Source organism: Egretta garzetta, unplaced genomic scaffold, assembly GCF_000687185.1.
Source record: "Egretta garzetta isolate BGI_Z169 unplaced genomic scaffold, ASM68718v1 scaffold181, whole genome shotgun sequence".
In the NCBI taxonomy this organism is placed as follows: Eukaryota; Metazoa; Chordata; class Aves; order Pelecaniformes; family Ardeidae; genus Egretta; species Egretta garzetta.
The window spans coordinates 22,551-47,691 of NW_009258667.1; the positions used below are offsets into that span (position 1 = coordinate 22,551).

General features: G+C 43.5%; 1 protein-coding gene across 1 annotated transcript in view; it reads left to right on the forward strand.

Annotated features, from left to right (window-relative positions):
* Positions 1-538: 538 nt before the first annotated feature.
* Positions 539-25,141, forward strand: part of DIP2C (disco interacting protein 2 homolog C) — a gene marked incomplete at its 5' end in the record, with an annotated part of 146,133 nt that continues 121,530 nt past the window's right edge. The window contains 3 exons of the mRNA XM_035888412.1: positions 539-610; positions 3,183-3,350; positions 13,668-13,778. Of these exons, the coding sequence (XP_035744305.1) occupies positions 539-610; positions 3,183-3,350; positions 13,668-13,778 (351 nt within the window). The remainder of the gene's footprint in view (positions 611-3,182; positions 3,351-13,667; positions 13,779-25,141) is intronic.

Consider the following 25,141-nt stretch of genomic DNA (forward strand, 5'->3'; position numbering starts at 1 on the left):
TTCTGGTGGATCTGTGGTAGATTTGTTTTGGTTTGATTTTGTTCCTCTCAGTACTGCTTAGAAACCAGTGAAAACATTTATATTGCAGAAATAATATAGCAGCAGTTTCAAGTCTTTTGTGCCTTTACATGCTTGATGAGAAAAATCCCATTAATGATAGAAAATGCTAATCAGGGATGTGTTTGCCAGTCACCACAGGCCCACGCACTCTATATAATCCATTGTTTATTAACCTAATGAAGGTCATTGTAGCTTTTGAAAGCTTGTGTGACAGCATCTCAAAATGGTTTTAAAACTCTGTGCCGCTGGACTCCGGTGCTGGAATAAATCAAGGCTGGGTGTTTACTTGTCGGGATGGCTCTGGCGTAAATGAGTTTTTTTCTCGGTGGAATGATCATACTGTGCTTTTCATTTGTTCATTATAATTGTCAAGACAGACAAACAGTGCCGTGGTGGATAAGCTGATGGTGCTGCCATTAAGCAGCTAGACACTGTCTTTATCCACGTCTTATTGATTTTCCTTTTCTTTCCTTGGCAGGTGACATCACACAGAAGGGATACGAAAAGAAGAGATCAAAATTAATTGGGGCCTACCTGCCACAGCCTCCCGGTACGTATATCTGTGCTTGCGATATATGAAGACGTCAAGCGTACTGATAGTTGCCACAGTAAAAATCTGCATCTCTGGAGAAATATATGTGGCAGAAACAAAGCTACTGTTATGCAGAAAAAGCTTATTCCATCCATTTTATGTATATTTTTATATATATGTCCGCTTTGATGTGTGTGTACATTTTTTACATACGTTGCTGTGGGTTTGGCAGTCATGTCTGGAAAACAAAATCAGACTAGGCTTGTCAGAGAGGCATTGTTTGTTAGAAGTAATGCAAAAATACAGAGGAAAACGTGATGTCCTAACTCACTGAGACCTCAGCCAAGTAAAGGTTTCTCAACAGAGGTATACACAAGAGTGGGAGAGAAGCTTGGAGTTTGTACCTTCCTCCATTGCTGGGTTTCCCGTCCAAATCTCCCTTTTGAAGGCACTAGAGAGACCAGCAGCATCCTTAGAGTTCAGCTTGTTCTATAACGCATGGGCAACCAATCCTCTATGGGTACCTGGTCTCAGTGTTAACGGATGGGTTGCATGTACTTGCCCAAAAGGTGTAAAAATATCATCAATCTAAATTTAATAATATATTGCTTCATTGGAGTTATTTCAAATATATGTATATATAAGAACTCTTCAGAGTTCTTTCACTCTTCTGAGGCACTGGATCATGAAGTTGAATATTTAGTTGTAGGTATTGGTGTAGGCCTCTGTTTTGGCCTCACACTCATGGCATCTCACTTACCTTATGGAGGCTCCACTTCGCCTTGGCTGTCTTCTGAGCCCTGTTTTTGTTGTAGGCCTGGGAACTAGCTTCTTCCTTCTTTTACAAAATCCTGCCTTTACGGTGGGGTTGATGGTTTTCTATTTAAACTGCTCTTGTGTGGAGGCACTGCCTTTTTCTGTCTTCAGGTGTATATATGTTACCTAGTTCCATAACAGAACGGTATTTTTGTGCCTTTGGATTTCACTTGGTCTGCTCCACTGATGGGAACTCCGCAAAAGCGATCAGTGTTACAGACACCTCCATTTTCTGAAGTGATACAACCTGATTTGAGGGTGTTTGTGGCATTTTGTGACCATTGGGAGCCATCAGAGAATGAACCAAATCAAATTAACAGAGTTGCAATACCACAGGTGCAACTATTAAATTTCTGGGTATTTACTGGTCGGACTAGACTATCAGACATAGAATGGTCTTCACAGTATGTTCTCATGAGACCTGCTGAGGTTTACGGAGTTACGGAGAGACTGTTGCCTCACAGTAGTCCTCAACACAGCGGTGCGGTTGGTACCAGTATTTGTTTACACAGTTAGTTGTGCCTTTTTTTTTTTTTTCTTCACAAATGAAAATACAGCTCTTTCTCCAGAAAGCTCATAGTCTTCTGGTCAAGCTGTATCCATGGCTGAAACTGCTGGGGATTTGTCATGCATGTAATGATGAGAGAGGCTGGAGAACCCTCTGAGGTTTATCTTTCAAGGTCTCTATTATGATATTGAAGTTTTTCAGTGTAAGGAGCAGCAGAGGCATCTCAGTAAGCCAGACCTATAGTGGGGTCCATTCAATAATTTGAAGAGGTCATGACTGAGGATGTAGCTGATTTAGGGCTGTTTTAAAGATGGGAAGAAATGGAGTGAATGTTTTCTGCTCTAGCACTTCCCAGAAAATCCTGCACTGGGAATGTGGGGTATGGATGAGTGAAGGAAGATTATAACAGGATGAAGAGGAAAAGTATTGAAATATTGTCCACTGTTTTCTTGTACGTACATCAAGCTCAGTCGTTTAGCTGATGGCTAAATGAATTATTTTATTATAGTAGAAGACACCACTTCTACTGTATTTAAGTATTTTCCTCCAGAAACTGATACTATTTGTGCTTGGGTCTTTGCTGTCTTTGTACTTTTTGTTTGTTTTGTTGTGTTACCTTTTGGACAAAACTTGAAGCAGTTCAATTTGATATTCTCCTTCTAAGACTTTACTCATCTGAATGGCTTGAGGTCCCTGCTCATTAGGAAGGGGGAGAGGAATCCTTCCCAAGAAGAAAGAGGATAACAAAACAGATGCTGCCTTTTGTAAGCCTCTGTTAATACCTGAACAATCACATACACAACCAAATTAGTCATTTGGTTCTTTGTTGTAATCTGTTTTGAGGGGGAACTGCAAGAATTCATAAGCTTTGGCGGACGTGGGCCTTGCTATTAAAAGGGAATGGATGTTTTAGAGATATTTTTAAACAGTATGGAAATGGACATGGCTCCTTCACTGGGATTGGAGGCATTGGGGATGGGCAGGGACTTGCGTTCTGTGACAGCGTTCAACAAACTAAAGGAAATCCAAAGGCAGTTCCCCTCTGTTGGGACATCCAGTCCTCTTGCTGCACCTTTGCTAACATTACTAACGCCCATGTTGGCAGAGTGGAACACTGACCCGCGTTGGCTCCGTGAGTGTCCTGTGGTGTCTGTGCGTGCGTGTGCGTGTGTGCTCTACTGCATGGGGGCAGCAGCTCCATTCGTTGCTGTAACAAATGTAAAAAAACTAAACGTGAATTAATTAGTTTTTTTCAACTTGTTACAGCAGCGAATGGAGCTGCCGCGGTACGGTGTAGACTGCAACACAGTGAAGGAGCTGCCAGAAGAATGCTCCGCACTGCCAACATTGGTGTCTGTGACATCCGGGAAGCGGCCGCTAGAGAGAGAGCAGCCAGCACAGCAGGAAACCGGCCTCTCTTTTATTTTCGTTTTGGTGAGCACACTGAATGTATCTTTTCCAGTCCATATCTGTCTGTAACTGTGCCTCATCTGGAAGCCTCCGGCAGACACCAACATCAATAGGATAGACTAGGAGCTGCCAGCGACAAGGCAGGACAACCAAAGGACAACATCTGGAAGGCCGTTACCGACTTTTCATCTGCCCAACAGTGAAGTGATGGGAAGGGAGAAGGAATACTCCTTCTTAGTAACATTTGAACGTGCTAACATCTCTCTAGCTTCCATACCATGGATGCTTTGGAGGAGGTTTCATACAATAAGCTGGTGAAACACAGGAAGGCATGTGTTTCTAATTCCCTTTTTGGCACTGCCTTTTTACAGAGCTCTGGACAGGTCCAGACACACCAGAATCTGGAGGAAGCTGTAAAAATCTGAGCACCCCTAATTCTGTGCTATTTTCATGTAGAGATCTCTGCCTGAGCTCCACTCACATCCAAACCATTCAGAAGCAGACTGGCTTTTAGGAACAGGCATCAGGCTGGTAGTACAGACTGGAGGAAGAGCATTCTGCGGGGCTATGTGCCCGCAGTGTGGGCAGGCAAGGCATGACCCCAGCCATGCCCTCCAGTGATACCCATCCTGCCTTCTGGGGGGACCTCTGGCTGGTGGCAGGCAGTCTGCTCCTACTCCCTGGGTTTGCAGCAAGGCTGCAGGGGATTCACAGCTCCTCAAGACACCAGATTTTCTCTTGCCAACCATGTGGGCATGTCTTGCCTGTGTGCTTGTCCATGCTCCATGAAGCAGTCCAGACATGGTGCAGGAGATGGCTAGAGGGAAGGTTGGATTTGCAATTTTGTCAGGACAGGACATACCTGTAAAAAGATGGTCCCTTTGAGAAACCCTTCCCTGCTCATTTTCAAACCAGTTTGCCATAATACTATAGAGGAGATCCATATCAGATTCTGACTGTGGTATTTCTCCTCTTACGTGGGGCTGCTCTAAGTCAGGTTCCCCCAGTCTGACATGATTAACTTCCTCTGCCCAAGATTTTTGCAAAATGGGAATGATTAAATTGAATGATTAACATGATTAAAGTAGAAGGGTTGGCTATATGCATGTATAAACACACACCTCTCTCTCTCTCAGTATATACCAGAGGTCTTTTTGTTGTGCTCATTGGGATGCTGTCTTTTTGGAAAAGGAAAGCTGTCACTTTTCAGGAGTGGGTATAATTCTAATCTGAAAGGGAAAGCTGGCCAGCCACGTGGTTGATACCGTACCAGGTGATGTGGGAGCATCAGGACAGGACAGGACAATCCCAGAGAGTGTATCGTCTCACGCGCTGTACAGCAAACGTGCAGCGAGTCTGACAGACGGGGGACGTGCTGGATCCGCTGCACATCTGCAGGTTGACTCCGCAGTGCATGCACAAGAGGTCTGACACATCCAGATGCTGCACAGACTGCACATATGCAAAGGCCATTTGTACTGTTCCAGCCAGGCTGTCGAACATCCAGAAATCCGGAACGGATATGCTGTGTTTGGCAGTGTTAATGGGAGAAGGGACAAGGGGAGCCCCCTTTTTCTTTCCCATTAAATCCCCACCTGCTTTAGCTTAGGGAGACAAAAGCGCAGCTTTGTTTCCTCAAAATGCTGTCTCAGGATGTCAGTTTGTAGCTGGAGATGCTCTGTGTACAAAGTAGTTTTTCTTTTCTTAGCATGCCCGTATGTCAGACATCTAAAAATAATTGTGGATCTGGACCTTTATATCTGCACGTATATCCCAATCTCTTGCTGTGACCTTTCTCTTACTGCCTGCGGAGAGGAGCCCTGCCAGCCAGGAGCTGAAGGATTAACCACTTAGACAGGCATTTATTTCAGAATATCTTTCTGAAGATTGTCTTGATTAGATCAGTCAGTCCTGGGTAAGATAACATGTGGACAGTTGCGTGCACGCTATTAGGAGAAAAACCCTCACTAGAAGAAAAATAACTGAATTACCTGCATCCCCCATAAGCTGTGGTTTTGCCCAATTTGCTTCCAGTCTTTTGCCAGGAAATTTGATTATTCATTCACAGAACAGAGACGATGTTGTTATCAATTAAGCTTTGCTTCTAACAGCTTAGACATGGGTGGTTCATTCTCTCTTAATCAAGTGCTGTGTCTACACTAGATTACTTTCTGTAATTTCCCATCATCGGTACCACCAGCGTAGCTCTATTTGCAGCATAACCGTGTAGACCAGTCACCAGTGCTTTATTTATTACGGCTAATAGACCTGTGAGACGCAGTGCTTAAAAGGCACCTGCTGCTCCTTCCCCAGGCCTGGAGACAGATCACTGCCTCTCCCGCTGCAGGAGCCCCAGCCGCGCCAGCACGGGGACGTTTCAAGCTACGCAGTGCGGAGAAGATAATACATTCGCGCAGAAGTTCCCTTTACCTTGTGAAGAAACAATTTTCTGCAGAATTAGAGGAACCAATTGCCATAGCCTCTGTTATTAACGTGACAAAGATTTATATGTGTCTGTAATGCATGCATACATTTGCATACTTTTCCACGTGTATGCGTGCATGCATTTGCTTTCAGCTATCCCCGCTGCTAGCCCTTTGGGCGCTCAAAGTAAACTTGGCGATTACAATTTCATTTTCTCTTCCACAGAGATTGTTTGGATTGCGACATTATTTTGGATTGCAAAGATTGCAAGGAAATGTTTAAACAAAGCTTGATTCTGCAATTGAAAAAAAACCCCTCATGTATTCACTTTATTAATAACGAGTATTCCTATCACATCTGCCTTCCTAATTCTTAAAGATCTTATCAAGGGATAACCATGATGGGGCATTTCAGAGCATGTATGTGTGTTGAGAATGTGGATCTCACTGAAAGGCATGTGCATTGCATAGCTCATGGATGCTTTTCTGAAAACAGATGAGAAACTATGGCACGGAGATGAACGCTTAGTAAGTCTTGTCTTTAAAAAAGAGTTTTGATCTGAATTGGTGGATGCCTTGCCTGGTGTGTTTAAAAAGGAAGGTTCTGAAAGCATCTGAGAACTACCCCTAGATGCCATCACTTAAAGCGTGATGGTTCCTGCTTTGCTTTGCCATGCTGACCGAGAGCCCAGTTACCATTTTATGCATTCGTTGTGTTATGGTGGCACCACTGTTTCCTATCCTGCAGTAAGACCTCATAATATTAAACCTTGTTCAAATGCAGAGCAAAAAATACCTTCCTCCAAAGACTTTACACCCCAAAGGCCAAAAAAATGGGTGTAAGGGAAGAAATGAGTACATGATGAAATCAGTTAGTAATGCAGGCAGTGGTTTCAGCACTCAGTGTGATGGTTTTTTGGGGGAGGATATTTTTAGTACACATCAGAGTCGGGGTGTTTTTCAAAGCATTTGAAGAATTTCAGTGAAATATCTGATGATGTTCATGGAGACCATCTGTGAAACATGAGCGCATAGGAGGGAACATGAAGATGTTTGTCTAAAAATCTGACATATGGGTGAGAAAAGATGGCTCAGCCAGAGGCGAACAGTGGGGGGTAGGAAGGGGAGATAGCATTGCAGGCGTGGAAACAAAGCTTGCCTGTGCTGGAGCAGAGGAGATGGAGCCAGTGGAGGCATGTGAAAAGCTGGGTGCCAGTGTCAAAATCAGAAACTGCTGGAATTCACAATACTGCCCAAATTTGGCTGCAGCAGATTTCTGAAGAATGGATGTTAGGCAGTGTAAGTTGACCAGCACATTGGTGAATGTGTTTGCTGTGTGGATCGGTAGCCTTTTTCTACATATTCTCCTAAAAGAATCTTCAAACGGTACATCGAAGCTGTGGGACTATCTAGAGAAAAATAGAAATAAAACATGGCGTGTGAGTTGGAGCTGTAATGTGGTGTCCACCATCTCTGAGATAACGGGGAGAAAAAAGAAGCCCATGATATCCATGGGGCGAGGGGAAATGGATGAGGGGGAATGGTCTCAAGTTGCACCAGGGCAGGTTTAGGTGGGACATTAGGAAAAATATCTTCACAGAAAGGGTTGTCAAGCACTGGAATGGGCTGCCCAGGGAAGTGGTTGAGTCCCCATACATGGGGGTATTTAAAATTTGGGCAGATGAGGTGCTTAGGGACATGGTTTAGTGGTGGGATGGCAGGGTTAGGTTAACAGTTGGACATGATGATCTTAAAGGTCTTTTCCAACCTAAACGATTCTATGATTCTATGCTAAGCTTGAACAGAAAGCTAAAGCTTGCAAGGAGATGTTGGAAGGCAAGATCAAGATTGTAATAAGGAAAGAAGATCATTTTGAAGTATGCGCATTGTTTGAAATCAGAACAAATGCAGGAATGAGTGTGAAAGCTCACCTGTGAAGGAAAGGTTGTTAATTAAACATACCTAACCAGAAATTCCATTTTCTTGGTATTTATCTAGCAGAAGGTGGCTCTGCTTTCCTGAATGTCTTTGGCTGGGAGTATCGCATTTTAAATCTCCTTTGGCTTATCCAGTGAATTCTTCACTTAGGTGTACATTTGATGGGAAGAGTGAAATGCCACGCCAAGTAACAGGTTCCACGGGGGTGGTGTGACGTTTAACCTGTTACATCACCTGGCTTTGCTTTTAAAGCCGAGCCACCAGCCATTGTGTAGAAGCTCAGGAAACACTTTGAACTGAATGTAAATACTGTTTCTTAAAGGTGCCCTGCAAATACTGTTTGCCGTCTTCCCGCTAGCCCTGGAGTTGCTGGGTTTATCCTACAGCTCTCTCTCCTGGGGTCACACGCTGTAAGTTAGTTTTAGAACAATAAATGTAGCCTGTGTCTAAGAATGCCTTCTATTTCTTGTCAATTAGACATTTCATCTCTTAAAATATTTTCAGATTCAAAAATTTGGCACAGACATAGAATAAGAGATACATCAAAGCGACTTGTCAGCTGTCATTAAGGAGAGAGTTGTCCTCTGTTGGAGAGGGCAATGCAGCTATCGCCACATTATCAGCACTGCAATTTAGCTACAAAAAGAAGTAATAAATAAGGAAGGACAAAGACGTGGAGGCAAAAAAAAGGAAGGGAGGAGGTGAAGCTTGCTTCCAGCTGACAGTTTTGTGCCTTCCATGCACTTAAAAATAAAACTATCCAGCTTGCAGTGGTATCGCTTGAACAGCTTTACTGAGGCCCTTGCATTTTTAGCTAAATACAGTCAAGGCAGGATCCAGCTTGCAGATGAGGATTTGTAGATTGATATATCTGCGTTGTCTGCCTACGAACCTGTTACTTAAGCTCCCATTCTTATGTGAAGAGACACAGTTAATTCAGTTGATGAAACCCAGAGAGCTTTTTACCTTACTCCAAAGCAGATACCTCCCCTGACCACCTGCGTAGCTCTGAAGGCTTCACTGGGCTCGTGAAGGTGCCTGGAGATGGGTGTCTAATGCTGTTCAGGATTTCCTATGGTATCATCTGCATGGAGCAAGCACGTATAAAATGGGGCTCAGAGGGGACACATGCCATTCTGGTCAAGCCAGGTATCATAGCCCACAACGTCTGAAAAGACACTGGACACCTCTGTTTAGACTCCCGCGTCCTGGCCTTGGTCTTTGTTTTTCATAATGAGTAGACACCTAAATATAGGCGTCTTAATCTGCAAGCTGAATCCCACATTAGCAGCATTAGGTAAACGAACTAATGCTTGTATTAAGAACAGGGTTGTTTGCTCCAGTGCACCTGGTAATGCTTATGTGTAATGTGATGGGCATAAAGCACTGATTTCTCAGCCTTTTATATAAAATAACTGTGTTCCAGCCATATATGTTTTGCTAAAATTCTTCATGACCTATAATGAGTCAGTCATTAGTGCTCATTATGCTTACCTTTTAAAGCCCTACTTGAGCCACAAAACTGGGGTGGACTGTGGCGTTATGAGGAGTGATACCAGTTTCACAGTGACTGTGGTGGTGTCTGCGGACAGGGCACTGGCATGACACTGTCCTTTCTTTTATGAAAGCTGTTCATTGCTCTGCTGCCTCCTTAAATTTAGGAATCGATCCAAGTAGGAATTCTCAAAGCCCATTACGCCACCGCTTCCACCGATTCACAAATGCATCTGGGCGAAGCTGCACTTGAACAAGCATTAGCACTTAACTCACGGCCCCTGTGTGCTGGCTGTGAAAGCTATCAATTTTGGGGGGTTAGTTATGTTCAGGAGTAGAAGTGGGGAAAAAAAAAAAAAAAAAAAGATGCTTGTTACTGCACTATATTGCCAGAGCCTTCATGGAGGTGAACAATTCTGCTGTTAACACCGCTTTGCTATTTATGGCAACACTTCACTGATTTCATGGTATTCATTGTTCTGTATGGCTTTTACTCCTACCCATCGCTCAGGAATGGCAGCGTGTCGGTTCTCGCTGTTGTGTACTGTGTCTCACACTGTCGCTGGTGCTGTGCGAGGGAGCAGGTGCCCAGGAGGAGAAGGGGAGAGCCCAGGCGGTGCCAGCTAAGCCCTGCTCCAGCCGCCATCGGGTTCCTTACGGTCTCTCCAAAGTGGGGCGATGCTTTGTGTTTTCTCACATTAAAGGAACTTAGTACAAAGAGTCGTCTCCCCGCAAACGACTGATGGAGAGCTTCTCCTCTGTATTTCAGTGCAGAATTAAATTCCTCGTGTAAGCCAGTGCAGTCAGCGAGCCAGGTTCACACGTCCTGCTCTGCACTTGGGTAGAGGTTTATTCACTGTTCTTATATCTGTGGGAAAGTGGGAAGTAAAGCCATCAAATGATCCCCGGACCTCATAAAAGCAGAATATATGTTGATATTCTCATTTAGTTTGCTATGGCATTAAATGACTACTGGTGTAGGATGTTGGGGCTGTCTCGTTCCTAACTGTAAGAAGAAACTCCGTGTTACCCGTTGTGTCAGAACAGACTTGCATGAAAGAACAAACACACAGTTACAGAGTAGGAGGGAGGTAAACTAGCTCAAGTGTCTCAGTTTTAAGATTAGACGGGAGATTTCTGTATCTGGAGTGAGAACAGGTACCAGTACAATCTCCATCGTGCACCAGAGGAAAGGGCCCTCTTTAGCATCAGGGAGTGCCGTGGGTGGCAGTGCTGCCTGACCTGCCAGGCGTCCTGATGTCTTCCCCAATGCCAGAGTCAGTGTTTGAGCTCACCTTCCATCCACTGTCTTTTTTACACCTTGAAGAAGAGCTATGTGCATTGCCCACAGCTGCAGAAGAAGAGACTGAGACGCCGGAGGTGTCTCGTAGCCAAATGGCCAGGAGAAGGGAACCACGGGCTTGAGTACATTTTGTCCGTTGGCTTTCAGGTCTACCTGGAAAGGTCTCCCTCCTACAGCAGCTACACTCCTCTTTGTAACTGATGCCTTTCCTCACTATCTGATTCCCCCTCAGTATTTCAAAAGCCTATTGCATCTGGTTTTGTGGTTGGAAGGATGCATTTAATCCCCTTTTCCATGACGCTGTACTTCGCTAGCAACACCTAAATTATTTTTGTTTGTTCTTCTCCACACACCATTGCCCTACAGAAGTCATTTGCCTTGGGATGTTATAGCACTGCTTTCGTCACAAAACCTCTGTGTCTCAGCAGCAATTTTAGGTGCACATTTTTGGGGTGTGTTTTTTTAGGATTTTTGTAAATATATGTGATTTCCAGAAAGTATCTAATTCCTGACAATCTGGATAGGGACTGAGATGAGTAATGGTGGTTAGCATCGTGTACAGACTGAAACAACTTTCTGAAAATTTTCAATCAAAATGAATTTTATTGTTAACTTTATATTGCTGTTTCTCAGGGTGACCCAATAAAGAAAGAAAAAATCTAAATATACAAATGAGGTGAAAATACTGATTATTTTGATGATTCAGAAGTTAAGTTCACCTGCCTTAAAGAATATAAAGGCTTGAGGGCAAGTGAAGTTACACAGTACTATAGGGTGGGAAAGAGCGTTTAAATGAGGACATTTTCTTTGATTTAAAAGTAGGAATTACTAATCACTATCTGAGTAGAAGAAAATTATGGATTCATTCTGTCTTTTATGCGCCTATGAGATTTTACTCCAAGTATGTTTTTTAAGCAACCAGCCCCTTCCCCACAAAATCAAAGCAGACGTGGCATTGCTGATATTCCAAAGATTTAAGAGAGAAGCTGTATTTTGATTATTAGTTTGTTTTCACAAAAAAATATATGTACAATGCCAACTTTTTTGAAAAGATGTTTTTTAAAGAGTCCATTGAAACATAATTGAGACTGATTGAAGTCAACATAGTGGTTTTGGTTGGTCTGTATTCTATATAAAAATTCTTGTTTCCACAAAAGTAAACCCTTATCCCTCTCCAATAAGCAGGCATCAAAGAGTTCAGGAATAGCAGTGGAGAGTTTTCACATTGTGTTTTAATCAGAAATATGAACATATTTCCAAGCATTGTGTTGTTGAATCCAATTTCAATGTATTAGTCATCCTTTTGGATACTTGAGTATTAATTACTAAGTAATTTAAATGGACCTTTCTTAACATCAACCCTAAGTGTGAGAGGCCAGTTTTACTTCTGTCCCTACAGTTACACATACTGTGTAACTACTCTTTAAAGGCAAAAAATAATAGGAAAGAATTAATTTCATTTCTTGAGGTACTCCTGGTTTTTTGCCCCTGTGCATCACAGTGCCCAAGGCTCCGTGCTTTAGTAGCTCTGGGTGCATCTCCTGCTGGGCCTGTCCGCTCCGGTTCTTCTCTGGACGAGCACAGGTTGTTTACTGGTTGACAGCCGGCTGAGTATGAGCCAGCAGTGTGCCCAGGTGGCCAAGAAGGCCAACGGCATCCTGGCTTGTATCAGGAATAGTGTGGCCAGCAGGAGCTGGGAAGTGATTATGCCCCTGCGCTGGTGAGGCTGCACCTCAAATACCATGTTCAGTTTTGGGCCCCTCACTACAAGAAAGATGTTGCCTTGCTGGAACATGTCCAGAAGAGTGCCACAAAACTGGTGAGGGGTCTGGAGCACAAGTCTTATGAGTAGCGGCTGAGGGAACTGGGGTTGTTCAGCCTGGAGAAGAGGAGTCTGAGGGGAGGCCTTATCGCCCTCTACAACTGCCTGACAGGAGGGGGTAGTGAGGTGGGGGTCGGCCTTTTCTCCCTGGTAATGGGTGATAGGATGAGGGGAAATGGTCTGAAGTTGCACCAGGGCAGGTTTAGGTTAGACATTAGGAAAAATTTCTTCACAGAAAGGGTTGTCAGGCATTGGAAGGGGCTGCCCAGGGAAGCGGTCAAGTCCCCATCCCTGGAGGTATTTAAAAGCTGGGCAGACGAGGTGCTTAGGGACATGGTTTAGTGGTGGGATGGCAGGGTTAGGTTAACGGTTGGACTTGATGATCTTAAAGGTCTTTTCCAACCTCAACGATTCTATGATTCTAGGGTAGCATATCACACCACTATTACAGATGCAGGTTTGCTTTCTTTTCCTATTCTGTGTCTGAATTCTCCCACTTAAGTAATTCACTTCACTCTTCTCTGGAAGTTGTCAAGGAACATTAGTTTCTAGAAGTGTTTATATACAATGCTGCTGTTACACCACTGCCATCGCTGAAGGAGCCTTCCAGAAAATACCTGTTTTTTAGAAAAGCTAATTTGCTATGGGAAAGGGATGAATACAAGGTTTGAATCTTAAATACTGGATGTTTAAGCCTGGCATACTGAGATGCCACAGGTATATATTATAAGGCTGAGTTATTTTTATTGTTTTGCTGGAACAGATTACTATTTTCAGCCTGGCTTGGTGCAGTTATTGTTGACTTTCTGGCCCTTGGTAGCTGAAAATGCCTATAGATATTAACATAGTTCCCTTCCCACAGGGTATCTAGTTTCCATAGGTTAGTATTGCGTTGTCACCAGCCAATATCATCCAACTGCTTGAGGTTTTGTGAAATAATATGCACTGGCCTAAGTCTTCCTAGGAATTGGTTTTAACCGATTTGCAGGAAAGCTTCAAGATCCATTGCAATAGTGTCTGTCTTTTATTCGCACTTTAAAATATTTGCTGAATTCTACTTTATGAAACATCATCTGTTTGGGAAAATAAATCACCACCAAGCTTACTGTCTGTATGCTCTTCTTATGTAGCCTGTGATGCTGGGAAAAGGTTGTCTTGGAGAAAACCAGGAAAATAATTGTACCAGGAAAGCTGACCAGAGGCAAGTACCATGTAACCAAGTGATGTGACATGGTTTAGCCACTGGATGTTCATTTTCTCCTTCTAGTGTAGGCTGAACTCCTCGCTGTTAACTTCTGGAATTCAATCAGAATGAGCTTGTCTTTTTTTTTTTTTTTTTTTTTTTTTTTAAATTAATGCAGGGGTGGACCAGGCATTACCACAAGAACGTCGAACTCCTGTTACTCCGTCCTCTTCCTCTCGATACCACCGTCGCAGGTCCTCAGGGTCACGGGATGAGCGCTATAGATCGGGTAAGTAGAACTGAAGACCACAGAACTGGAACAAAAATTTGAAATGGCTGGTTCTGGTCTTTGCTTTTTTAAGAAGAATTTTGTTGCAAATTCATGTAGCATCTATACATGGGAAGTATTCATTGTACGAATACAGAGACACCGACCAAGCATACAGGGGTGGAGTTACAAAGCCAAAGTACATCTGGAATTGATCTGGCAATGAATGTAAAGGGCAACAAGGAGAGGCACACTGGCAGCAAAAGGACGAACAGGGAAAATGTGAGCCCACTGCCGAATGGGGCAGGGGACCAGGTGACAAGATGCATGGAAAGGCCAAGATAGTTAAGCACTGGCACAGGTTGCCCAGAGAGGTTGTGGTGTCTCCGTCCTTGGAGCTATTCAAAACTCCGCTGGACATGGCCCCAAGCAATCTGCTGTAGGTGACCCTGCTTTGAGCATGGAGTTTTTGTACCGATTCTAGTTTGGTGAATACCATGAGAAAAATATTTAATCTGAAGTATAGCAAGTTGGGAACATCATTATGCCCTAAATAGAGACACTGATAAAGGGAAGATAAAATTAATTTCAGAGCTGAACAAAAGGGTAAAGTCTCATTTTCAAATGAATGGGATCTAAGTCTCTTCACGCTGCTGCTCCAGATATAACACAAGGTGAAGGAAGTGACTGGTTTATAACGGAAGGAAAAGTGAGTTCTGAAACTTACCTTTGAAGGTGTAAACTGCGTGTGCTACACCTGAACTGGAGGAAGGGTAGGTGTACTCCGCTGTTGTTTCTACTGCTCCGGGCAGTATATATATGCTGCAGTATAAGCATCCTTCCCAGGTGGCAGCCAGGGGCCACAGGCTGGTTTGGCTGCTGCTGCTGCCTCCCTTGCAGCTGCAGTGTAAGGGAGCTGCAGAGAGCAGCACTCTTCAACAGCAGCCCATCAGCTGTGGCAGAGGGACGCTTGGGAGCTGAGTCAGGAGCCAGGGACTGATGGCTGTGGACAGCGCGGGGCAGCCAGCTGTGAAAGTTCTGGGTTGTGTTTGAGGTGCATCTTGCTGGACACAGTCAGACGCATTGGGCTGACAGAACTGGAAAATTCTAGAGAACTCCTTATTAAACTTTTGTAACATATCTCTGGTTCGTTCCATTAGTCAAAAAGTTTGACAGTCCCATTTAAAGGAAAATGAAGCAATAAATGTTGGCAGAGAAAGTTCATGCATGTCCAGACACTTCTGATAAATTTTGAAAACTCCCCTCTCCCCTCAGAAACTTGGGTTCACACTGTAGATGCTGCCAGTTTTTCGTTGAATAATGGTTGTGGGATCTGCATAATAATTCCTTGATAAATAAGCTCCTAGAAGCTTCTCCCACATTACACTAAAAATTGTCTGATTTCTACCCAGTGTTTTTACACAGGTAAAAATACTGTTCCTGAAATGGTCTAGTTTGGGGGTGTGCAACCTGTGGTCCACAAACCTCCAAGCTATGTCTCTCCAGAGCAGTTCTGTTAAAAACTTATGTATTTGTGCACTGAAGGCTGTCTGCTTGAGCTATGCTTGCCATTTGTAAATTAAGATGTTGAGTCAATTTGGGGATGGGCAAAAGGACACATCATGCACATCTTCCCTGTGTGCCTCTCCTGCTACCCCAGGAGTGCTTCGAGTTGGTGTTGCTGCTTCTTGGTTTCAGTCGCTGCCTGCTGCCTTAAAAAGATGATGTTTGTTCAGTGAAATGGTACATAAGGTCCTGCCTTAGGAATGGGGCAAAGTGTTGTAATGATATATATATAATAAAGACACAAACTGTGCTGATGAGAGGAAAAGTAAGGAACTGAGGGCAAAGAGTCGCTTGTTATTAGTGCAGGAGTCTCATCTTAGGAGAGTCAGGACTATGGTGTAAATTCAGATTTTTTGCTGCTCTGAAGATGTCCTTCGTGCAAAAACTGGAAAGCTTGACAGTATTTTGGGGACTTATGGCTGGGCTTTGGATTCCTACCTTGATTGCTGTATAGCGTGACTCCTCAGCAAGTCACCGAGCTCCAACCAATTGGTCTGAACAGCTACCACATCTTCACTCACTCAGCAGAAGACTGTATGGGCAAATGTAAACTTCCATTTCAGTTTTGAAAAGTTATCAGATCATCTTCTTTAGATTTAGTTTCAGAGGAGCTTTGCTAAGATACAGTGCAATGTTCCTATCCTGAATTATGTTCTCCCCCTCTACACATTGCCCCTCTGAGATCAGAAGCCTATTTCTTTCTTGGTCCCAGGACTCGTACTCTCTATTACTGCAGGTTACAAACGTGCAAGTCAGATTTCTTTCTGGTTATCTTGTCTTCAGACTCAGGTTTGCTTCAGGTAGAAGCCTTTGTTTCGCTTGTTGTTTTGCTGTGCGTAATACTTCAGCATCTCTGCTCTGATCATATCGTGATTATTAGATCCTAACTGTTACCCAGTTCCAGTGCGTGTTATCATATTTGGCAGATCTTCTTGGAAAAGGCCCAAAACAAAATGAATTTGCAGTCTTTAACCAATAAGTAATTCACTTCTAGGGAAACATTTCTTTTCCTTAGTTTTTTTGCACAATTTATTTCAATTAACATCTGCAAACAAATCCTTTACTCCAACTCTGATCAAAGTCTTTTTCTGTCTCTTCTTGGTAAGGTTTTCCTAATTGGAAGTCTAACATCTGAAAGTCATCCAACTCTCCTTCCATGGCTTTGCTTTTTACATAAATTTAGATGTCAGTGAAGATTGTTTAATGAACTCTCTTTGGAGACTCAAAATCATTGCTGCCACTAATATCACCTTCAACTTATGCTCTTTTATTATGGAAAATGTCAGACTGACATTTTAAATCCCTACCTATTTTCTCACTTCAATCTTTTTTATTATTACACTTTCATTAATGTTGTAACAGAATATTTCAGCACTATAATTTTGAAAACCTGGTTTCTATGATTTTGATATTCTAAATAAAATTGACTCTGAGTTTATGGAAGCTATTTTTTTCCTAAACGTTCCTGCTACATTAAGATAATTTGATTTTAGAATTCAGCCTACATTGGGAATTTAGTCGAATTCTTTAAAACCAAAAAGGTTTAAAATTTCCTGGCTGCTTCTTTTTATACAGGAAGGGAACCTGAAATCATTATGTTTCCAAATGTCAGCTTCTTTGATCATGTTCTGGACGTCTAAAGAAATAGATATCATGCTATAGTGTAGTAACTGAATCAGTGCAGGGTTAAGCTATATTATTTACCCTATATAAATGTGGCAGCTAGTTTAGCTGTTATTAATTCAAAAGCATTTTTTATTTGTTTACTACTGAATATAAAAATTCTCTTAGTATTTACTCACTTAGAAACAGTATTTGGAAAGGTTTGCCAAATGTAGATCACGGCAATGTTTTTCCCTTAGCAGCTGCCGTTCCTTACTTAGCCCATGCCTGTGCTACAACATCACCTGGGGGCTCAAGATGACACTGAAGCCAAATGTTGCTGTAAGCTGGATCAGTAACTTTTGCCAAGAGGCTTTTCTGGCCAGTGGCTTTTCAGGCCAGAAAACCCAGTCAGAGGAAAACTGGTTTTGCACTTCACTTCTGCCTTTGCATGCAGAAAAGGTGTCAGCATCTGGCTCGGTCTGGCTCAAGTGATGTGGCTGCAAAATCAGGCACAGACTTGAGTACAACATTAATAATGGTCATGTAGATGTAGCTGCAGTTGGACATACAGCTCTGTTTCCTTAGTGCAGTTTAGAAACGAGGTTTCTCAGGTACTTTTGGAAGCTGCAAATCCGTGGATTTGGTATGTGTGTTGAGATAAGGAGATAGGAATTGCGTGGGGGAGTAAACAAGTAGGTAACCTGAATGGCTTAGCTTTCACAGCCTTATATGCTGTTCAAATGATCTAACTCAGTCAAATACTGAGATTTTTGGAGGATTTTGGTCCTACATGTCTTCCATACAGTCACTAGGGACCTGTTTGCTCCCTGGTTAGTATTGGCTACATTCTGCTCTTGCTTACATTGAAATCCCTCGTAGAAGGACCTGAAGCTTCCTCCACCATTATTTGAAATACCATCATACGGGCTGTCTCACTTTTGGAAGAACGGTCTTACTGATTTGGTGCTTAAGATGGTGATCTGTAACCTCTCTGCAGTGCAGCCCTGAAGTAACGCTGCTGTTAGAGCTTGGCCCCTTGCCCGTGGCTCCCTGTCCTGCTGGCCTGAAGCAGAGCTGGGCTCTGCTGCCACGTAAAGGCTGCGGCGCAGCACCGCAGCATCCGCCGCGGTGGCAGTTCCTCAGGAAATACCCCATGGGTAAACTGGGCAGAGCCTCCTGATCACAAATTTTCTTGACCACAGTGAATCTCCCTCCGATCTGCATTTCCCAGGCAGTCATGGCCTGTGGGGTTCGGAGAAAAACTCCTTCAGAGACCTTGTTTTAACTCCTCTCCAGAGAACAAGTATGTTATCGTCCCTCAACATGGAGAAATGGAACGTCAGGTCCGTACCAACTTCATTTTTCCAAAGGGACTGTGGCCTTCAGATTATGCCAGAACAAAAAGCTTTAGTTCTCCATCCCAGTCCTGAAAACCAGAGCACCTTCTCATGTGCCAGAACCTGGCTTTTACCATTTCCACAGCTCCGGTCTGTCAGGGAAAAAAAAAAAAAAAGGATGATGCACACAAAAAGTATGCACCAATAAAAAATAAAAACTAAAACCCCCCAATATTTAGTCGTAGGGAATGCGTTGTAATATGTTCAAATGCACATGCATGCGTTAGGGATGAGATAGCAGCTCTTGGCTCTGTGATTTCTGCTGTAGAATTCTCCTCTGATGAGATGAGGTTATGACAGATGGTTTGGGCCAAGTTTATTAAGTCCCTGGTTTCTCATGAGGTCTCTAAGAGGCCTTGAAGATGACCGGTGTGCTGCACTGCCTGGAGCAAGTGTAATGCTTAAGAAAAATGAGACCAGCGAGCTCTAAAAACTGAGTTTTCCAGATGTCAGAGATGATGTGGGAAGTAGCAGCATAAGTGAAATTGCACTGCCTCTATCTCTGAGGGTTCATGGCATCCTAGAGGAAAGGCGAGAGCACATGTGCTACATGAACTATGTGGACAGATTTTGAAAGGCACAGTGGTGGATGAGCACAGAGCTGGGAGCTGAGAAATGGAGTATTTTGAGAAATCGCATATGTGGAATCAGCATCTCTCAGCTGGTAGTGTGGAGGAAGGGTCCTGCTGGTGAGGTGGCTGCAGTACCCAGACTCTCGGGAGGGAGTACCTGCCTTCTCCCACTCACTCTTGCTGGGTTTTTTTCCCCATACTTTTCACTTCTGAAGATGAGAAAGAAAAAGATCAGTCTGGTACACCATCCGTGGAGGACTGCCAACACCTGCCCCAGAGATCCCACCACTGCAGAGAACAGCTCGTTTTCCAAGCGCACTCAGCACTTCTTTTAAAAGACATCTTAATGTAGGAGATTTTTGGAGATACTGCCAAAACAAACGCATCCTAACTACAACTCTCCCGGCTCAAATTCCTGAGCCACCTTTCCCACACAGTGGTTCAACAGGGAAAAGACTGAATAGCTTATGCTGAGCATGAAATCATTAAACTTCAGAACAAATCATCCCAGGCTAGATTTGAGGGGCATTTGAAATAAGGGAGCTAGCAGTGAAAGAACGTTCCCTGTACACCCAAGTCCTAGAGGAGAAGCTGGCACCAGCCCCTAGGTAGCTGAGCCGCTCGGCTCCAGCAGCTTCGGTACATTTTCTTACCATGTATTTGTTCTCATTTACCATCAGGTAAGTGTGTGTACGAACTGTAGCAAAGGTTGCTGACACTTTGCATGTTTACAGCTTACCTCATTTTAAAATATATGTCTAGCTTATATTTTGCATTTTTGAAAGGACATTCAAGATCTCATCCTGCAACCTTGCCAGAACTGAGAAAAAAGAATTATACTATGAGAATATAAGAGTTGTAGGGCATGGGAGAGGAAAGGATAGAATGGGAAGATTGGAGGAATCATTCTTGATGAACCCTTATCATCTAACATTACTCCAGAGAACAAGGAGAAACAATAATGTGATGAATGTGCTATGTATCAAGATGGGACTGCATATATGTATTAAGGTGGCTCATCATAAACCAAAGAATTTATTAACCCTTCAGGTGAGTGAGAAACACTTGGAAGTGTTAATTAATGAACCTGGCTGTAGACATACTTATTCAGAAATTAATTAATCTCCTATTTGATTTAGCTTACTTACAAACTTAATTTCAAACTACAATTCAATCAGGACAAAAAAGAGTTTGAAGAAGAACTTTTGCAACGATGTAATTTATATGACCACATCCTTGCTTTTGACCCAGCAGAGAACTTGTAAGGATAATTGCAGAACTCTTGAGGAAAATTACTCAAGGATCTCCAGAGAGAAACAAATAGAAAGTTGATTTACTTCAGATCGCATAATAAGGGGGCCTGAGATGAAGTCACTATGTGAAGCTGACTTCCAGATTGCATTACCAATGAGATAATAAATAAATGGAGGGATGGAAATTATTAGTGGGAGGTGTGCATGTTGTTTTTTTGTTTCATATACGAGGAGAATTAATATAGTTTTAAATCTTAGAGTTTAGAGGAAAACATTTTAAAATCAACTTCATTGTAATAGCTGAAGAATCTGAAGTGAAGCAAAAACTATGCTGTTCAGCAAAACTAGCAGTGGAGTCATGAAGAGTTCAGTCTTCTGTTCTGGTGTCCTCTGTTTCCATCACATAGCCTCTGCGTTTCACAGCCTGCCCATACAGCTTTCCCAACCGCTTTTACCTTCCTTCCACCCAGAATTACAGATTATTGCCACTGCCATCCAAACTGAGAGATGACAGCCAGGCTTTTTGTCTTTAGAGTTAGGCATTCGGAGCACAGGAGGACATACCAAGCTTCTGGCTTCTTCACGTGTGCACCAGGAGGTGGGCAGAAGACACCCGGAGGTACTCGGCAGCGGCACGGCACAGCCCTTTGCCGAGCGCGTGGAGCTCAGTTCCCTGCACCGGTGGAGTTTGTTGGCTGCAGCGTCCTAGAAGAGCCAGGCCTTTTTCGGTGGCATGTCCATGGGAGTGCAGATGTTGTCTAAAATGCTGACTTTTCATTGTCAAAAGTCATGCAGGTCAACGAAATTTGGCCCCAAATTCGTGAAAAGTCAGCAGATCCTTCCCCTGCATATCCCATGTGTCCCCAGTTCCCAGCACAACCAGAGGCCCAGTATATGTAAGCACCCCAAAGACTGAAACTTAGACACTTAAATTGTTTTTTGAATTGTAAGCAACAGTTTATTTCTGTTCGTAACCTCCGCAGCCCTCGTATAAATGAGTGTCATCTTAGAGCAGATGTTCTTGCACTCAGTCAGGTATTCGCTGTATTTGTTGTGAATGCCATATTTTGGAATTAATAGCACACCTGCTTGCAGCTGGAGAGAAATTAGGTGTCACACTGTTCGGGCTCTACGCTTTCCTGTCTTAATACCCAGAGAGACTGTGAAAGTATTCTGAGACTGCTTCATTATCGCATCACCCACAGCAAAGATGCATTATTACATGGACTCACTTACTTCCACATTCCCAGGGGTGAGATGATTTTCCCAGGACTGTTCTGTGTTGGATGAACACAGCAATTTCTATGAAATCACTTGCCCTGTATTTGCCTGAAAATAAGTCAGTGCTGTCAGCCCAGGACAATCAAAAGACAAAGCCTAACTGTAATCTGTTCTGATGATACCATATTTACCGTGTCTCACCCTATTTAGTATGTCCTGATTGCATTTCCAATAGATGTAGCTACCAAATTATCTCTACTCAGAGTATTTACAGGCCACGTATTAGGAAATGAATTCTCAGTATATCCTTCGTTTCCATGGTAGCCACAACAAAGGTCTGATTAAACTCATAAGAGACTTTCATGCTTTCAACTACCAGTTTCCTGTAAGGCAGCAATTGCCAACCTTTCCTCTGTGTAATTACTTAGCATACTATTGCTATACTTAGCATTGCTGTATCTAGAATTTTCGGCCAAAATTCACCTTCGATAGTGCTGGTTTGATAGTAGATAGCATCAGTTGCATCCCTGTAGTAACCCAAAGCTGTCAGGGTTCTTCTGTTGCACTGCGTGTTGGTGCGGCAGTAACGGCCCTTGCTCCTGTTGCCTCCCCAGGCCGCCTCTCTGCCTGTTCTTCCAGCTGTTATCCTCGATGCCACCCCAGATGCTGGCTTCCTCGAGACAGAGGCTTACTTGTGGTTTCACTTATTTGTTAAAAGCCTGACTTCAGGGCTGATCCTCTACTGCAATATAAATAAGACATAAATATGTATTATATGTACATAAATAACCTCTTATTAAAAATCAGTTGGCATTCTCAACTCATTAGTGCAGAGCGTCAACCTTCTTGATCTTAATAATCTGCCGTTCTGCGAGTGAGTCAGTTCCGTTTGTGGGCTGTCCTGTACAAAGCGAAGGTGCTAAACCTGCTCAGGGTCCTTGGGCCCGTCCTGCTCCCAGTGGTATCATGATGTTACCAGGAATTGGCTACTAAAGCAAAGGAAGAAAGGTTGTGTCCAAAGGCTAAATCAAAAAAAAGACAAAAAATACCTCAGGGGAGAGGAATTACATGAGGCAAAAGGAACAAACAGATGAAAAGGATGAATCTGGATCACATCTAGGTATGTCTTGGAGCACTTTTATTCTTCCAGCAGGAAGTCCCCTGAAGGGAGGGATGGAAGTACCATTACTTCAGAACTGGAAAACCAGGCTGCAGAAGATGGTAGGGGCTCTGTTAGATAATTCTGCATCTGTACAGCAAAAATTAGGCAACAGCTTGGTTTTCCATATTTGTGTTTCTTAAACAGCTGGTGATTGGGTATCAAAGCTTTATAATTACTGGGAAACTGACGACTCGAGCAAAAACAACAGCAGTAATATATTTTTTTTCTGAAGCATAGGTAGAAACAGACGTCTGCTATCTTGATTCTGGCAATGCACGACTCCTGTCTACAGCAAGTCTAGTTTCTTGTCTTAAAAAGAAACAGGGCTGCGTGCTAAATTAGATGCAAGAGAACGACTTGACACACAACTGCAAGACCTGATTTAAGTACAAAAGAAGATGCTGGTTTTCTTTTGTGTGCTGAGGCATTTTATGCAAGGGGTGCGGGGAACAGCTTTATAATGTGGAAATTTTTGATGTAGCTGATGCTTACCATGGGAGGAGCGCCCTGTTTCGTGATCCATGCAGAACTAACACCCGGATCCCTGATCCGTGAGGAGGTATCACTTTGCTTACAGTACGCTGAATGTTTGACATGCCTATAGAGCAAATGCAGCTAATGCTGAATAAAGGAAGCCACTGAGGCATGTTAAACTCATGCAGGGAAAAAAAACGTAGCAACCCCTCCATATCAAGGAAGAATGCAACTGTAATTTGTTGAGTAGGTTTTTGTTTTTTAAAAAAAGAGCTGAACAAAAAAAAGGACCAAACTCATTCTCCTGCTAAAGGCTGCAAAATCTGTGGGAGGACTAGGAACACGCAGCGTATTTCGAATGTCTCAGTTATAGTTCAGAGCTTTCAAGGACACTGTTATCTGGCCCAAGTAAGGAATGGGGCATCCCCGATCACGGGGCGTAAGGGGAGGGATGAGTCAGGATTATGGTCCGTGCCAAACGGGGATGCACACTCGGAAGAGTGCTCTTCTGGCAGCGGTAGAAGCTGCACAAGGTACAGCAGCATGGCTCCATATGCGGGCCAGCGAACGGCTGCCCTTGGTCACCAGACAACAGCTGCTTTCTGGCTGCAGGAAAGGGGGGCCGATTTGCTGGGGGAGCTCGGCTGAGCTTAGAAGGGTCATACATAGTGCCTTCCCCAAAGTAAATAGCTAGGAGAGGGCAGCTTGTCGCAGGGGAAAGTCACCACTTATTCTAAGTAGGCATGCATTTGTGCAAGGAGGAGAGAAGGTACGTTCTACAGGGAAGACTTCAGTAAAAGTTCAGAAGAGACTTTTCTTATCCCAGAGCCAATACAAACCAGACTGAAACTCCTGGCTGGGCTCTCTTTCTATGTGCCAACCTAAATTCTACTAAATAAAAAATTGCATCCCCAAACAAAGAAGATATTAGGTGCCACGTCATCAAAAAGGGAGGGAATAAACAGTTAAAGAACACGGTGAAAAAGGGGTCAACAGTATGAGCAATCTGTAATTAACAGCGTTTGCTTCTGTTTTTCTGGACATTGTTATTTAACCTTTGAACGTGTGTGACTGTATGCAGTCACACCGCCCAGCTATCAGCAGTTAATACAGCTGGCTCCCTCACGTCTTCTGGCACCCAGTTCTCCCACTTGAGAATGGGTTGCTCCTTCCCACATAGCCATGCTTTTAAAATGAGTGATCTCTGAGCACGGGCTCATCCCTCCGGCTGGGCTGTGTGCCGACCACTGGCTCTCTGGTCTCCCGCTGGTTTGTTGTGGTGGGGGGATCCCATCGGAGCAGCATGCCAGCGCAGGTGGGATGTCACATTGTTCCACAGAAGCAGAGAGGTGGGCTTGTTCCCTTTTCCATGGACGATCAGATGCACTGATGTGTTGCATGTGCAGCCATTAGATCACACCCAGGGATAAAGCTGGGAAAGATCATGGAGAAAACAGTGTCCGTACCAAGCTGGTGCTGTGTAGTAATGTATCTTAATTGGGTTGGGTTTTTTCCTAAGCCTTTTCAGTTAAACACGGAGCACTGTGCCAAGTTAGGAGATAAACCAGATGAAAAGAGTGACTGCGCTGAGCAGAGCACCTCCTGGGAAAGCTGGGCAATTTGTCCTGCTGATGGAATGAGGAATTTACCTCTGTTTGCAAGAGATGAGAGTTTCTGATTACAGAGCGCCGTGGCCAAAGCCATGGGTCATCGCTCTGGGAGCCTGAGCTTATGGACCCTCATTCTCTATGCCAGTTTTAATTTCTCTGCCTTTGTCTTGAGGCCTCATCTCTTGTTTAATAGATCGTTAGCTCTTTGAAGGGAAACTTTCTCTCTACCATGTGCTTGTTTTTACAGTTCCACTTCCTTTGTATTTCATTTACTGATTTTGCTCCCAGAAGCATGCTTGCCCTCTCTGTCCTGTGATAGAAAGTAAAGGGAGAGAATCAACAAATAAAAATGTTTGAATGCAACAGAGAAAAGACTGGGGACAGAGCTGATTTGTCTGAAGTTTGCTGAATACTATCAGACAGCCTATAAGAAATATATGTCAGGTTGAATACTGAACACCAGGTTGATTGCAACAGCGTAAGTTAAGCGATAGCTTTCCCAGGCATGTTGTTTTACTCTTTCC